Genomic DNA, 17,550 nt, shown 5'->3' on the forward strand with positions numbered 1-17,550 from the left:
GAATTCACAGCCAACACCCACAAGCTTTCTCTGTGACACAGTCCTCATCGGGCATTGGGAACACAAGCAGGGCGTGTTGAAGGGTGACCAAATCTTTTAAAATAATCTTTTAGGGTCTAAAAAATAATGTTTTAGGAGTAAGTCATATAAATAATTTTGAAGTCTCCTCTCTCTTACGTCTGAAAATAGATTTCCTGATGACACGCTTTCATCAACACTTTTTGTTTAAAGCTATTGAATGCCCGGGTTTCCCAGGTGGCTTGGTGATAAAGAATCCACCTGCCAAAGCAGGAAATGTGGGTTTGATCCCTGGGACAGGAATATTCCCTGGAGAAAGAAATGGCAACCCACTCCCGTATGTTTGCCTGGAGAATTCCATGGGCAGAGGAGCCTGGTGGGCTACAGTCTGTGGGGTCGCAGAGTGGGACGTGACTTAGCAACTAAACACAACAATTAAATGTACTGTTAAAATGTGAGATAAAGAGATGCCCAGTCTCTCCCACTTGTCGTCCACTTTGGAGCACAGAAGATACGCCCTTATTAGGAGGCAGGGGCTGCGTGGATGATGGGGAAGTTGGCAGGTCCTGACCTCCCTCTGCGTCTCCCACAGGTCCTGTACAACCTGTTCAAGTCTTTCTGCCAGATGAAGACCATTGAGACCGTTGACGTGTTTGCTGGCATCGCGAATTTCTTTGTCGTGGGGATCGGTGGGGTGCTGATCGGTATCTTCCTGGGCTTTATAGCGGCGTTTACCACGCGCTTCACACACAACATCCGCGTGATCGAGCCGCTCTTCGTCTTCCTGTACAGCTATTTGTCCTACATCACGGCCGAGATGTTCCATCTCTCCGGCATCATGGCGTAAGTATTTGACTCATGCACACGATGGCATTTCGTGGAATTCATGTGTTCTAAGCTATGTTTTACACGTTATGTAAAAAGAGTAGATGCTCTTGAATTCTTTTAAGAAAAAATTAAAAGTAGATTTTGCTTACTTTTTGCGTCAAAGAAATGAAAGTATGGGTCAGCCAGATTTGTACTAAAGTAATCTAGTGCTGACATGGAACAGTACTTACAAGTGACCTCTTGGGTCTCATGAAATATGACGAGAAAGTGTTGGGGCGGATGGTGAGGCACCAAGAATTTTCTGAGTCTGATGACCATTTAGTGTTGCCCAGGTCAGCTTACTCCAACAAGGTTGTTTTCCAAGCTGAGTCTGGAGTTCTGCAATTGCTTCTGTATATTCATTTGAACAACATTAGTAGTAGAAAACCTTCACTCTGTGTGATATATTCGATTTGAGGTTATAGCTTTACATCATTCAAAGCAAAACTCAATGAATAAGGCACACCATCCTGGCCTTTGAGCTGAAAGAAGTATGGTTATAAAGCAAGAGTGGATAGTTAGTTATCCACTAGCTAGTGTGTCACCCACTAACTAATTCAGAAGGATGTTTCCAAAAAGCTCTACAAGTAGCTGAAGAATGGTTACATTTGGGTCCAATGTTAGCCTATTAGGAGGGTCACTTTGACAGAGTTTACTTGTTGGGCGTGGGTGTTTTGCAGCTTCCAAAAATAAACCTATTATATTATGGCCATAACTTGTAGAGGGCCAGTGTGAAATGCTTTGTAATAGAATGCCTTTAAAGGTTTTAATTTTGACGAATATTTATTTACAGCTTAATACATGCCAGGTTCTCTACTGGGGTCTGCTATCCATGTTTAGGGTTTGTGTTGTAAACGTGGGTCTAGTTCTTCTTGGAGTTTTCTTTTGCAGTCTGATTCCGGTGATGCTTTGAATATGGACTGTTTATTTTCTGCCCATATCACCACTTTTGTAGCAGAAGCAGTGAGGTTCGTCTCTCTCCACAAGGAGAGTGGCACCCACTGTAATGAAAGCCATGCATTAGGAAGTCATGTGATGGTCTGTATCCCAGGGAACCTAAATAAAGCACCAAACTAATCCAGTCTGACCCAGTAACGAAAGGGGCAGCGTCTTCCTGGTGGCTATTCATGTCATTTGTATGACCTCCAGTGTCCTCACTGTTCTTTGACTCGTGTCATTGAAGGTGTCTGATCAGCTGGTGACAAGGTCTCTGCAAAGATGACAGGGCTGGGACTTTGCATCTAGTTTCCCAGCAGTGTCCTTGCAATGGTTGGTGAAAGAACCTTTAACGTGTATAACGTATATATATGAATAGAGCCTGACCCTTGTTGTTTAGTCACTCAGTCGTGTCTGACTCTATTCCAACCTCATGGACCATAACCCACCAGGCTCCCCTGTCCAGGGGATTCTCCAGGCAAGAATACTGCAGTGGGTTGCCATTTCCTTCTCCAGGGCATATTCCCAGCCCAGGGATCGAACCTGCATCTCCTGCAATGGCAGGTGGATTGCTTACCACTGAGATACCAGGGAAGCTCTCATTTTGACCCTGGGCATATGTAAAAGTTCTAGAACATCCACGGAGCTATCTAGATATGCTTGTCAACTTTCCTGATGTTCAAAGCAGAAACTGGTATGGGAAGATCCTGAGTGTGAGGGGGACAGGTGAAGTGCTAACCGGGGTAGAGTCCTGGTACATCTCTGCTTAGCCGTGTCTGGGAGTTGGAGTCCACAGAACTCAGAAGGCTGGTGATGCCCCAGGTACCTGACCTTCTGCGAGGGTGGGATCAGCGCTGTACTTGCTCTGGGAACTAGGATCTTAGGGACAAATTAGGGCCACATCATGGTTCCCAAGTGTTCAGGAGAGTTTTCAATTCAGACATTAAGAGTTAGCTAGTTTCTTGTTTTCTAATTTTCTGGTACCTTCCTGCTCATTCTATGCTGGGATGAGTCGTTGAAATAGGGAAGGTGCATACTCGTGTATGTCTGTGTATGTGTGTTTCAGAGTGCATTTCCACTGCTCTGGAGCTAAGGTTAATGAAAAGTTTCTAGTCTCTTAAACATGAACGTTCACATTGCCATAGCATGGGACCCTCGAGTACTGTAGCTTTATTGCTGGGGATGGAGAAGGGACTCACAGCATTGATTTTAGAAATTCGTGCCTTTGTTCATATGTTTTGAACTTTATGTTCAGAAAACTGCTCAGAGTTAATTCCCATTGTCCCTCTTACCCAAGGACACTAACAGATGCCTAATGTAATTCCTTAAATCAGATCCACAGGGATGTGAACTGAGCTGGGACTCTGTTCCCCCTTGTGAACATCACCCCTTTCTGGTCCTCACCTTGTACCTTTGTATTGCTTTGGGATCCAGCCAGTGGGATGCTGAAAACCCCCTGTCCAAGGAGGGAATGCTTGGTTCCCATGGCAGCCAGCAGCCTGCAGGTCAATTACTGACTTCTTCTTGCTATGCTCTAAGAATTTCAGAAAATGTTCAAGTTCTCCTTTTGAGATGATGGCGGGCACCCAATATTCTTGTTTTGTTTTCATTGATTAATAATTCCTTAGTCTTTCTTCTTTAGAGGACATTTAAAATGCTTTTGGGCTTCCCTGGTGGCTTAGAAGGTAAAGAATCTGTCTGCAGTGCAGGAGACTTGGGTTCTGTCCCTGGGTGGGGAAGATCCAGTATGGCAACCCCCTCCAGTATTCTTGCCTGGAGAATCCCCATGGACAGAGGAGCCTGGCAGGTTACAGTCCATGGGGTCGCAGAGTCAGACATGACTAAGCGACTAAGCACAGCACACACAAAATATTTTTGATCTGTTGTTTCAGTGATTTTAGCAGCATTATTGCAAAGAAAGTAGGAAATGTTAATGGCCACTTCCATCTTATGAATATATTCATTGGAAGGACTGATGCTGAAGCTGAAATGGCCACCTGATGAGAAGAGTTCACTCACTGAAAAAGACCCTGATGCTGGGAAAGACTGAGGTCAGGAGGAGAAGGGGACGACAGAGGATGAGATGGTTGGGTGGCATCACTGACTCAATGGACATGGTTTTGAACAAACTCCAGGAGATAGTGAAGGGCAGGGAACCCTGGTGGGCTGCAATCCATGCGGTTGCAATGAGTCAGACATGACTTGCAACTGAACAACAACAAATCTTAGGAATGAGCAAACTGAGGCCCTGGTGGGCAAAATCCTTGGCTGTAGGGTGAGGCCTGGACCCCGCATCTACAGGTATCAGGCCCACCCAGGATGTGTCCAGTAAAATAAAAGTAAAAAATGAGCACCTCTCCATGCCATTTGTTTGTTTGCTTTTGGCTGTGCTGGGTTTTCATTGTGGTGGGAGCTTAGTTGCCCATGGCAGGTGGGATCTTAATTCCCCAACAAAGGATCAAGCCTGCATCTCCTGCACTGGAAGGCAGATTCTTAACCACTAGACCACCAGGGAAATCCTCTCCATGACATTTTAAAATGAGACTTTAACAAGATTTCCAGAGTGATAGGCTCAGGGATGAAGTCAAGTGTTGGGCTGATGTCCCTGGACTGTGGCAGTCACTGCTGGGGTGTGAAGGTCATGTTCCCTTTCCTTCCTGTTTTCCTTTGTACGAGACGGTGATTGTCATCTACTGAAAACTTGGAAAACAATAAGAAACTGTGCTTTTGCTTGCCATGTTGCAGCTTCTCTCCTGGTTCCTCTTGGTGATGGTTTGCCCACCATCTCTTCAGGATACAATTATCTGGGCCTTCTCTGATGGCTCAGGGTAAAGAATCTGCCTGCCAATGCAGGAGACACAGGTTCCATCCCTGGTCTGGGAAGATCCCACAAGCCATGGTGCAGCTAAGCCCGTGCACCACAGCTGTTGAGCCTGTGCTCTAGAGCCCGGGAGCCGCAACTACTGAAGGCTGTGTGTGCCTGGAGCTCCACAATGAAAGAAGCTGTCACAAGAGGCCTGCACACGGCTACTAGAGAGTAGCTCGTGCTCATCACAGCTAGAGAAAAGTCCACGCAGCAACAAAGACCCAGTGCAGTCAGAAAAAAATAATAAATAGATAAATATGCAAGGTAGACTCTCATTTCTAACATCATTAAGTCCAGATGAACAAAGAAACACTTGCTCTACAGAATATCAGCGATTATAAAGATCCAAAATGTAACCAGCAATGGCCTCTGGTATATAGGCTTATCTTGAAGTTTCCCAAAATACCTCACCCCTATGACCACTGCCCCAAAGAGCAGTCCCAGGGAAGCCCCTGGTGCACGTGGCATGGGCTGTGTCGTAAGAATGAGTAAGAACCCAGTTTTAACTTGAAGAGAAAATTCTTTAGACTTTGATGCTTGGAGTATTCATGAGCATGCTTTTGGAAGAGCCTCAGGGTCTAAAGGCTGCAGTTGCTGCAGATGAGGTGTCTCTTTTTCCAAGATCAGCACGGGGCATTTGTGACGGGAATTCCTCTGATGGGGGAGGTGGGGAGGGAGATGAAGTATTAAGAGGCTGTGAGCAAGGTTTTGTTTTGCTGGGTGAATCCCTGCCACACTGTAAACGCATTCGCAAAGACAGAGCATCCTGTTTACATCAATGCATTGAATCGAAGAAACCATTGAATCATGAAGAACCCACTGAATCTCAAAGAACAGTTGAGGGAAGGAGAGAGGGGACCATAACACAGGCTTCCATCTATGGCTCTGGGTCTCCTGCTCTGTTCACTGTGTCTTTGTACCTTATGTTGTCTCGGCAAATAAAAGCTTTATTTTGGGGGATGTTTTTGGTACCTTCAGTTATATCCTAGACTGATCCAAACAGACCTCGTTAAAATCTTAGGTTTTTTTTTTTTTTTTGATATTGAGCTTCATGAGCTGTTTGTATATTTTGGAGATTGACCCTTTGTCAGTTGCTTCATTTGCAAATGTCTTCTCCCATTCTGCGGAGAAGGCAGTGGCACCCCACTCCAGTACTCTTGCCTGGAAAATCCCATGGTTGGAGGGGCCTGGTGGGCTGCAGTCCATGGGGTCGCTAGGAGTCGGACACGACTGAGCACTTCACTTTCACTTTTCGCTTTCATGCATTGGAGAAGGAAATGGCAACCCACTCCAGTGTTCTTGCCTGGAGAGTCCTGGGCACGGCAGAGCCAGGTGGGCTGCTGTCTCTGGGATCGCACAGAGTCAGACACGACTGAAGTGACTTAGCAGTCTCCCATTCTGAGGGTTTTTTGTCTCATTTATGGTTTTCTTTGCTATGTGAAAACTTTTAAGTTTAATTAGGTCCAATTTGTTTATTTTTGTTTGTATTTTCATTACTCTAGGAGGTGGGTCAGAAAAAGATCTTGCAGTGATCTATGTCAGAGAGTGTTCTTCCTGTTTTTCCTCTAAGAATTTTATATTATCCAGTCTTACATTTAGATCTTTAATCCATTTTGAGTTTATTTTTGTGTATGGTATAAGGGAGTATTCTAATTTCATTCTTTTACATGTAACTGTTCAGTTTTCCCAGCACCACTTATTGAAGAGGCTGTCTGTTCCACTGTATATTCTTGTTATACTCTGATTAAAAAAGGAATACATATATAAGTATATAACTGAGTCAGTTTGCTATACACCAGAAACATTGTAAATCAACTTCAATTAAAAATATAAATTAAAAAAAAATCTTCTATTACCACCTCTATCACTGAATGGAGTGGAGGAGTGGGGGAGGGGAGGAAGACAGTAGAATGAGGCAGGAAATTCGTTAAATAATAGAGAAACCAATCATATCTCCCCTAATTTTCTGACCCTGTTCAATAAAAAAAGTTTGAAAAAGAAACAAACAAAACTGCATTATTATTTTTTAATGGTGACTCACCTACCTTTTGTTTTATTTTGTATAATTTTCCCTCACCTACATGGCAAAACTAGAAAATGCAGGGAGAAATTTTAAATTATAACCTGTTTTTTTCTAACTTTCCTGAGATGTGAAGGGCACACGTCACTGTATAAATGTAAGGTATAAAATGTGATGATTAGATAATAGGTGTGTATTGCAGAATGGTCACCACCATGAAATTAAGAGGCACATTCATCGCCTCACATAGTTCCCCATCCTGTGTGTGTGTCGTGAGGACTTCCAAGTGCACCATGCAGCACCATTAACTGCCCGAATGTACCATCCTGTGCAGGATGGCCCAGTCACCACACGGCCCCTTAGATCCCAGAAGTTCTTATCTTATAACTGGAAATGTGTAGCCTGTGATCCATTTTCCCCTTTCCCCTTGCACCCTCTCCAAACCTCTGGCAATCACCAGCTGACACTGTTTCTGTGACTTTGCTCTTTTTTTTTTTTTTTTTAAGATTCGAGATGTGAGTGAAATAATATTCTATTTTCCTAAAGTGTGTAAATTCACCCAAAATACTGTTTTTTATTTTTAAAAAATGGCAAAAGGAGAAGGGAGCATCAGAGGATGATATAGTTAGATAGCATTGCTGATTCAGTGGCCATGAACTTGATCAAACACTTGGAGACAGGGGGATAGAGGAGCCTGGGGTGGTACCGTCCATGGGGTCGCAAAGAGTTGGACACGACTTAGCGACTGAGCAACAGAAACAGCAAAGTGTAAGTGATTTGGGAAATTATTTTCACTTGTTTTGATGGTTTAGACTTTAATGAACTCATTCCAGCTGGCGAGCTCCAGCGTTTGCTTGGCTTTTTTTGGAGGAGGAAGAAAACTGGTGGGCTGTCACTGTTTTTTCCCTTGGGTGTTGTCCAGTACTATGGTCATCGGCCAAATGTGGCTTTTGAGCACTTAAAATGTAGTCATTCTAACTTGAGGTGGGCTCTAAGTATAAAATATACACCAGATTTTTAAGATTTAGTCGAAAGAGACTGTAGAGTATCTCATTAATGCTTTTTATATTGCTCATTTGCATGTTGAAATGAAAATGTGTTAGATCTGTTGGATTAAATAAATACATTATGAAAGTTGCCTTCACTGGTTTATTTTTATGTTTTTAACAGTGACCACTAGGAAATTGAAGATTACTTATGTTGCTTGTATCCCATCTCTGTTAGCTTTGTTGCATAGCATTCATTTATTTTTTTTTTTTTTTGCGTTTAGAGATTTTATTACATATTCTTTTTAAAATGTATTTATTTATTTTAAATGGAAGATAATTACTTTACAATACTGTGATGGTTTTGGCCATACATCAGTATGAGTCAGTCATAGGCATATACGGGCTTCCTTGGTGGCTCAGCTGGTAAAGAATCTGCCTGCTATGTGGGAGACGTGGGTTCGATCCCTGGGTTGGGAAGATCCCCTGGAGAAGGGAACGGCTACCCACTCTAGTATTCTGACCTGGAGAACTCCATGGACTGTATAGTCCATGGGGTCACAAAGAGTCAGACACAACTAAGCGACTTTGACAAGGCATACGTGTGTCCCCCCATCTGCAGCACAGGAGACACAGAGGTACAGGGCAGACTTTTGGATTCAGTGGGAGGAGGAGAGGTGGGGTGATTTGAGAGAATGGCACTGGAACATATACATTACCAGTGTTAGCTTTGCTACTTGGATATTTAAAGATTTGTTGAAATGTGTTTTCTTCCCTTTGATAAAGTAAAAGAAAAAAAATGAGGGTGTGAAAAAAATGGGGAAAATAGAGCTGGTGTGCAATTTCTCCATCAATGGGAACAGTGTGGTTTATAAAGAACCTTTATTTCAGAACAGGGAGATCAGAAAGGAAGGGGAAGATCACTGAAGGGAGAGTGGAGGGGTCTTCTGAGGCAGCTTGAGATTATTAAGAAGTCAAATTTAAGCCACCATAAAAAATGAAAACTGCTGCCCCAAACCTGCATTTAGGGGTTTTGCTATGCTGTTGTTCAGTCGCTCAGTCATGTCCGACTCTTTCGACCTCATGGACTACAGCACACCAGGCTACCCCGTCCTTCGCTACTAGAGAAGAGAATGGCAGACCACCCTAGCATTCATGCCTCAAGAACCCCGTGAACGGTATGAGGAGGGGTTTTGATATAAAGACCTTCAACATCTGGCTCAGTGGTGGGATTCTCTCTGAGGAAAAGTTGTCATTCCTACAAGCATGGGCTTCCCAGGTAGCCCAGTGGTAAAGAATATACTTGCTAATGCAGAAGACATAATGAGACCCAGGTTTGATCCCTGGGTTGAAAAGATCCCCTGGAGGAGGGTAAGGCAACCTACCTCCTACCTCCAGTCTGGAAAATTCCATGGACAGAGGAGCCTGGGGGGCAATAGTCCATGGGGTTGCAAAAAAGTCAGACACAACTGAGCATGCACACACACACACCCACACACACACACACAAAATACAGGGATGAACAAAATCCTTGTAAAACAGATTCCCTATGTTTGGAGATGTCATATTTTTTATGAACTAAAATTGCAAACTTATCCGATATGTAATATTCAGAATAATACATTTTCTCACCCCATTTTCTTAGAGGTAAAACAACCCTTCAAGCACTATTTTAATCTCTCTTTTTGTCTGTGTTTGATCTGCAGACTAAGATCAATAGCAACTATATATTTTGGTCTGTATGGGAAATGCAGTCCGTGAAATTTCAATTATATGAGTCCTATGTGGTTCAATTACACAGTTTGTAATTAGGTGTTTTAAGGTATGTTAAGAATGCAAGAAATAGTATATGGGGTATTTATAGTAGTAGTTAAAAAACAGAAAACAAAAATTTAAAATAGCTGCCGTAATAAATGCTCCCAGAGAGCATTTTCTTTTGTGAACAATATTTTACAGATTTCTATTTAAGTCCAAATGAATAAAGCGATATAATTTGGGACCTTTCTCATCCAAGGTTTGTGGTGGCTTCTGAAGTGGGTCATTTTCAAGGAGTCTTATTCCAGGTAGACTCAAAAAAGATTTGATTTTGGTGGAGGCAAAAACAAAACAAAAAAACCTAAGTAAAATAAAGTACCCCATTGTTGCGGATGATCAGGGATCGATTTTTAAAGCTACTCAGTCTCTCCCCGTCTCCTAAGATGTTTTTGGAATCTTGTGTTTTAGTTGTGCTGAAGGAAAAATAATTTTAGTTTATATGAAACACAAACAGAAAAGTTAAATTTCTGAGGAAGAATCAGTACCATGTTATAGTCAATCCAGTAAATGCTGTATTTAAGCAGCTTGTGAAAACCCATTCATTACCTTCTCAGAATGACATTTACCTAAAAGACCGACTGTGGGTAATTTTTTGGTTATTCTTTAGGACCAATCCGCCACTGCTCTTCTCAGTGAGTGCAGCTAATTGAGAGAGTTTTAGGCTGGGTTTAGAATTCTTAGACAGGAAAATATCTAGTGTTTTCCTGGTAAATTTAAGTTTCATGAAACAGTAACAGTTTGTTGAATTAAGAACTCTTTCCCTGAGATCTATTGGATGGATATTTTCGCATAGTGAAAGGAAAGTTTGCCATAGTGAAAGAGTAGAGGACAGAGGAGCCTGGCGTGCTGCAGTCCATGGTGTCACCAACAGTCGGACATGACTGAATGACCTAACAATTTTCACACAACTGGATAATACTGATTGTGCCATTCCTTTGCTTTTCCAACTGTTTCTTGTCTTGTCTTTACCTGAAAATGATTATATTGCTTCAGGTCTATGCTTCATGGAAATTTTAGAAAATAACTTGATTTGTTGATCAAGTCATCACTGGATGGCTCTTGGTCTAGAGCTTAACAAATTTTTTTTTTTTTTTCCGGCTGTGCTGAGTCTTCTTGCGTGGGCTTTCTCTAGTGCTGCGATCGGGAACGCCTCTCTAGTTGTGCACAAGCTTCTCGTTGCGGTGGCTTCTCTTGTTGCAGAGCACGGGCTCCAGGGCACACAGGCTTCAGTGGCTGGGATTCCCAGGCTCTAGAGCACATGCTCAGTAGTTGTGGTGCATGGGCTTAGTTGCCCCGAGGCATTTGGGATCTTCCCTGATCAGAGATCAAATCCGCATCTCCCGCATTAGCAGGTGAATTCTTTCCCACTGAGCCACGAGGGAAGCCCTAGAGCTTACAATTTAAAGTTGCATTTTCCTCTTTCAAACTCTCGAGTCTGAGACTTGCTATAAGTCTATGTAGGCCAAGGTGCAAAACAAGGTTATAGTCAGAAATGTAAATATGATATAATTGCTGAGAAATAATTCCCATTTCTGTTTTCAGAAAACTCATAGTGAAACGCAGTGTACAGGGACCACTCACTTCACACTTTTGACTATGACAGGTTTGAACACATGATTAAAGTCACATTTTCATTCCTTTCACGAGAGCGTTAGAGCAGGGAATTCAGCTATGGGTGCAGATCCAGCTTCCAAAACCAGTTGTTGTTTACTTGCTAAGTCATGTCTGACTCTTTGAAAGCCCACGGACCTCAGCCTACCAGGCTCCTTTATTCATGGGATTTCCCAGGCAAGAATACTGGAGTGGGTTGCCATTTTCTCCTCCACGGATCTTCCCGACCCAGGGATCAAACCTGTGTCTCCTGCATTGGCAGGCAGATTCTTTACTGCTGAGCCATCAAAGAAACTCTGTAAGCAGAAGCCCAGCTGAAACAATAGAAGGAGGCTCTGGGTTAGTAAAGTGAAAGTGTTAGTTACTAAGTCTTGTCTGACTCTTTGCGACCCTATGGACTGTAGCCCACCAGGCTCCTCTGTCCATGAAATTCTCCAGGCAAGAATACTGGAGTGGGTTGTCGTTCCCTACTCCAGGGGATCTTCCCTGACCCAGGGATTCAACCTGGGTCTCTCGCACATGCAGAGAGATTTTTTACCTTTTGAGCTATCAGGCAAACTCCAAATCAAACCAGATTCCACCATAAAGGGGGAATGTATTGGCTCATATAAATAAATTCTTGTAGGTCTGGCCTTGGTGTGATGGTAACAGGACTCCAGGTCACCTGGCCACCTGGACCTTCTTTCTCTTTCAGTTTTGTCTTTCTCCGTGTGATGACTACCTTCTCATCAAACAAAGGTCACAGATACATTGGGCTTTCTGTCTCTAAAACCTCGTCCCTATCAACAGAGATCTACCCTGCCAGCCCCAGGCAGAAGAAATTGTGAAGGAAGGACTGTGATTGGCCCAGGGATTTGGAGAACTGTGATTGTATCAGCCTGTGTCTCATGACCAGCTGACGGGATGGTCATGAGACACAGGCTGATACAATCACAGTTCTCCAAATCCCTGGGCCAATCACAGTCCTTCCTTCACAATTTCTTCTGCCTGGGGCTGCCATCTATGGGGTCGCACAGGGTCGGACACGACTGAAGCGACTTAGCAGCAGCAGCAGCAGAAGCAAGCAGTGAGAGTAAACTCACTGGGAGAGATGGCCGTCTCCACCTGTGTCGATTATACGTCATTAAGGGAAAGTTGATCCTTGATAATAAAACATATAAATAATACAGTGGGGGTGGGGCTGGTGGTGCCGAGTTGAAGCCTCAGTGATGAAGAGAAGGGCATTCTGGGGAGAGAGAGAAGGCCCCCAGGTGAAGTGACCACCTACACGTAAGAACTGAGTCTAGGGTTGTAAGAGAGGTACATGCCTACTTTTCCTTTTTCTTGAAGGGCAGTTGATTTGCAATGCTGTGTTAGTTTCTGCTGTACAATGAAGTGACTCAGTTATACATATATGCATATTTCAGTTATATATATATATTTCTTTTCAGATTCTTTTCCATTATGGTTTACTACAGGATATTGAATATAGTTCCCTGTGCTATACAGTCAGACCTTGTTATTTATCCATTCTATATATGATAGTTTGCATCTGGTAATCCCAAACTCTTCGTATGATCATCTCTAGATCCATCCATGTTTCTGCAGATGGCATTAGTTCATTCTTTTTTGTGGCTGAGCAGTATTCCATTATATATATGGACAACAGCTTATTTATCCATTCCTCTGTTGATGGACACTTAGGTTGCTTCCATATCTAAGCTATTTAGTAGTCCAGCTTAATCATATACAATAGGACCTGGCTGTTTATCCATCCTATATATAAAATCTTGCATCTGCTAATCCCAAACTCCCACTCTGTTCTTTCCCCACCCCCAGCAGATGCCTAGTCTTGGCCTATGTTGTTCTGTAGACACTCGGGAGCCTTTGGAAACTGTAAGCAGGGAGGTGACTCGCTCTGATTTTGCTCTCTAGTGGATCCATGATTGGAGAGCTTCTAAACCCTTTTACACCATCCCTCAGGACTGATAATGTTTGAATAGTCCTCTGCGTAAAATCAAAGCTGTGGCTTTTCCAGTAGTCATGTATGGATGTGAGAGATGGAACATAAAGAAGGCTGAGCACTGAAGAAGAACTGATGTTTTCAAATTGTGGTGCTGGAAAAAACTCTTGAGAGTCCCCTGGATTGCAAGGAGATCAAACCAATCAATCCTAAAGGAAATCAAACCTGAATACTCATTGGAAGGACTGATGCTGAAGCTGAAGCTCCAGTACATTGGCCACCTGATGTGAAGAGCCAACTCATTGGAAAAGACCCTGAAGCTGGGAAAGACTGAGGGCAGGAGGAGAAGGGGGCTGCAGAGGGTAAGATGGTTAGATAGCATCACTGACTCAATGGACATGAATTTGAGCAAACTCCAGGAGATAGTGAAGGACAGGGGAGCCTGACGACTGAACAACAACAACTGCGGTGGCAGCTGGAAGGCAGGGCTGCAGGCTTGCTGGATGCCTAGAGACAAGGAGTCTGTCCAGGCAGGAGCGTGGGAGTGTGTGTCCAGCAGCAGAGCGAAGGTGCCTGCATACTAGTCTAGGCAAGAGAAGGTGGGAATGTACACCCAGATGCAGATAATGAATATTGTGAGAAGGGAAGGGAAAACAGGTGGCAAAGCGTAATTAAATCCACAGCAGTCCTCACATCTCATGTTAGCCCTTGTTTTCACTCTCCAATAGATCTTTAAATAACAGGATTCAAGTGTCAGCTCTTTTTCTCTTTCATTCTTCCTCATCTGAACCTTCTTCCTGGGCTCCCTTGGTTTCTTCAAACTTTGATGTATTTTGGAATCACCTGAGAAGGTTGCTATGGATACAGAATCCCTGGGCCCCACCAGAGATTCCGAGTCTATACGTCTCAGATGGAGGTCTTGGTATTTGCATTTTTCCAAGGACTACTCAGAATCATGTGGTCTACAAACTACACTTTTAGAAATACTTCTCGGCTACTACTGTGATGAGCAGGAAGACTTCCAGAAGGTGGCAGCCTCCCATGAGGGTCTCAGTGCTTCCAGGTTAAATCCTGGGAACACTCTGCCTATTCACTGGTGCAGGGTTGTCACATAGCAGCTGATTCTCACACCTGTCTACAACCCTCTCCCAATGTCCACCAGGTGTTCTCCAGCTGGAAAACTTGAATTCCATCATTGTGATCTTGGTCCAGTCTTCCTGTCACTCATGCCTACATCAGCAGTCCTCAACTAGAGTCCGTGGACACTGTGGGTCCCTTGATGCCTTGTATTTAATATCATACTTTTGACAATGAGCTGTGGCCTCTTATGTGTTTTTGCACAAAATCATGATGGCTTTGTGTGTGTTAAGTCGCTGCAATCGTCTCTGACTCTCTGCGAGCCTATGGACCGTGGCCTGCCAGGCTCCTCTGTCCGTGGGATTTTCCAGGCAAGAATACTGGAGCAGGTTGCCATTTCCTCCTCCAGGAGATCTTCTCGACCCAGGGACCAAACTTTAGGAGCCAGAAAATGAACTATAAATAATAGTTGAATTGAACACATCCAAAGGAGAAAAATACAAAAGATGTGGAAAATCCATGAAATGGACAAGACTTCATGAATAACCAAGCATCTATAGTTGCTGGAATTTATTTCATTTTGGAAATTTTAAGAAAGGTGGTTCAGTTTTTGTGGTTGGATATTTCTTTGCAAAACTTTTTTTTTTTTTCCATTTTCTCATGTGTCAAACTCACTCTCTCTGGGTTGTCAGGTTTACTGGAAGAGGCGATCCGTTATATAGTAATCCGTGCCCTGGAATAATTAATTTACCTCACATGAGTGAGTACTTTATTCTGAGAACATGCAGTGTACCCTGAGTCACCGCAGACCTGGCTTTAATCAGTGCAGAGAAAGCTTGTTAATTGTCCTTCGTTTTTGCTAATGCTCGGCTCTGATTAGTGGAGCAGGCTTTTATGTTTGATGAAGACTTTATGGAGAATATGCAGCTGTTGTTTGGGCTGTCTTTTCCTGGAACTGAATCCATACATTTTAAGATCACACACAGGCATGGCATGGACACCAAAGACTTTTGCAACATCCTTTCTATCTGTTCAATTCTAATTCTAAACAGTTCAATTCTAAACAGGTCTCCCAATGTTGCAATTGAAATGAGAGAATTGATCACTCTTGAAAAACATAAAAGCGCTTGTATTCATAAAGTGAATGAACTGAGTCATGGCTACACAGTATGTAGGTAAACACAGACAAGGTGTGTACGTATTTTATCTTCACAACCAGAAGTCTGCCTTCTCCGCCCACTGTCTGTATGGATGCCTTTCTCTTTGGTTGTACAGTTGCCAGCTGCCTAGTGAAGGATTCTGGGTCTCCATTAAGCTAGACTCAGCCAGCAGCTTCCTGGTGGCTCAGATGAAAGAATCCACCTGCAAGGCAGAAGGTCTGGGTTGATCCCTGGGTTGGGGAGATCCCCTGGAGAAGGAAATGGCAATCCAGTCCAATATTCTTGCCTGGGAAATTCCATGGACAGAGGAGCCTGCCGGGCTACAGTCCATGGGGCCATAAAGAGTTGGACACGCCTGCGTGGCTAACACTTTCACTTTCAGCCAGCAGCAGGTGAGCATACGCGTGGTAGCACTGCGTGCAGGGAGCCACGGTGGAGGAAGAAGGCCAACCCCGGCTTGGAGAGCCTGCGTGCTGGTGGAAAGGAAGCGAACATTGTTTCATTGACCATCCAGGGTGGAGGCATGGAGTACAGTAAGGAAAAAAGTGTTGGCTGGAGTTTTCTAGTCAGAAAATAGTCCAATGACAGATTATCAAAATAGAAAGTCTGTTTTCTCCCTGATGATTGTTGAGACAGTATTAGCTGGCCTGAAATTTTTCTATACTGCATTGAGAGTGGGACAGTGATGAAGAAAAAAAATCTCAACTGCTGGTGAATCCAAAAACCACTAATTATTGTGCTTTAGCTTCTCCATCTCTAAATTGGTGATAATATGTTAAACCCTAATATGGGTTTAACAAAGCAGAGGGCACTGGTGAATTCTATACGTACCTTCCCTCCACGTGGTCCCATGGAATAGAACCTAAGACCTGTTCAAAGGTGGACCTGTTTGGGGAGATTGTATGGACCAAGTGCTGCAGTAGATTTTGAAAACCAACAACCATTGTGGGAAAGAAGGTGACTCTAGTCTTTAGGTCGTGCCCATCCAGATCTGTCCTGCATGTGTACTTATGATTTCTTTCTGAAATACAGATCTGTTGATGATACTCCACCATTCCCATGAATAAGGCATCCTTGGATCCATGTTGTCATTGGCTGAGAATACATTAACGAGGTGCCAGGCACGGTGATAAGCATTGATGACACTGTTTCCCCCACGAAGCTTCCAGTTGGGTTGTGGAGATAAACTTTAATTATATGGTTGAAGATATAATCTCGTATTTTCCCCTTCAGCCTATAGAATAGGCTCTTAAGCATCACATATTCAATATAAGAGTGTCATGTGTCGTTGTTGTTCAGTCACTAAGTCATGTCTGACTCTGCGACCCCATGGACTGCAGCATGCTAGGCTTCCCTGTTCTTCACCGTCTCCCAGAGGTGGCTCAAACTCATGTCCGTTGAGTCAGTGATGCTATCAAAACATCTCATCCTCTGTTGCCGCCTTCTCCTTCTGCCTTCAATCTTGCCCAGCATCGGGGTCTTTACCGATGATTTGGCTTTCTGCATCAGGTGGCTAAAGAATTGGCGCTTCAGCTTCCGTATCAGTCCTTCCAATGAGTACTCAGGGTTGATTTCCTTTACAATTGATTGGTTTGATCTTGCTGTCCAAGGGACTCCAGCACCACAGTTCAAAAGCATCAATTCTTCTGTGCTCAGCCTTCTTTATGGTCCAACTCTCACATCTGTACATGAGTACTGGGAAAACCATAGCTTTGACTGTAGGGATCTTTGTCTCTGCTTTTTATTACACTGTCTAGGTATGTCATGTGTGTGCCTCCCTAATTAGAGGGAAGCTAGTGCTGCAATCCATGGGGTTGCAGAGAGTCAGATACGACTGAGCGACCAAACAACAACAACAACGCTCATTTGTAGTTTTGTGTACATAGGGTGTTATTGAAGGGGAGGTGGTTTGACTGGCTTAGCACACCCTGTGGCAAAAAAAGATCCCTCTTTGCAGTGCAATACCTCCTGGCCTTTGTTTGAGAGGTCGTGTGCATTGACCTGTACATGACAGACTAGAACGTGACCCTTGGAACACTCGTCCCCAGCCTGAACAGTGCGTCCACATCATGAAGATGCCCACGTTTCCCAAACAAGGGCGCCGTGGGCTCTGGGTCCCTGGAACCTACCGAGGCTGTTTCTCACCCTGGAGGGTCGTATCTGTGCTGGTGGAGGCAGCGTAGAGTTGCAGGGAGGTGTCTGGCAGACAGAAGCCTTACTCGGTGTCATGTTAAGGACACAAAGCAATGGAA

At 43.7% G+C, this 17,550-nt stretch overlaps 1 protein-coding gene across 1 annotated transcript in view; it reads left to right on the top strand.

The window, feature by feature from the left end:
- The window catches only part of SLC9A2 (solute carrier family 9 member A2), a 90,980-nt gene that overhangs the window by 35,286 nt on the left and 38,144 nt on the right, over positions 1-17,550 (top strand). Inside the window, exon 3 of the mRNA XM_027554775.1 lies at positions 611-861. Coding sequence (XP_027410576.1) covers positions 611-861 — 251 coding nt within the window. The remainder of the gene's footprint in view (positions 1-610; positions 862-17,550) is intronic.

Source organism: Bos indicus x Bos taurus, chromosome 11 (assembly GCF_003369695.1).
Source record: "Bos indicus x Bos taurus breed Angus x Brahman F1 hybrid chromosome 11, Bos_hybrid_MaternalHap_v2.0, whole genome shotgun sequence".
Lineage (NCBI taxonomy): Eukaryota > Metazoa > Chordata > Mammalia > Artiodactyla > Bovidae > Bos > Bos indicus x Bos taurus.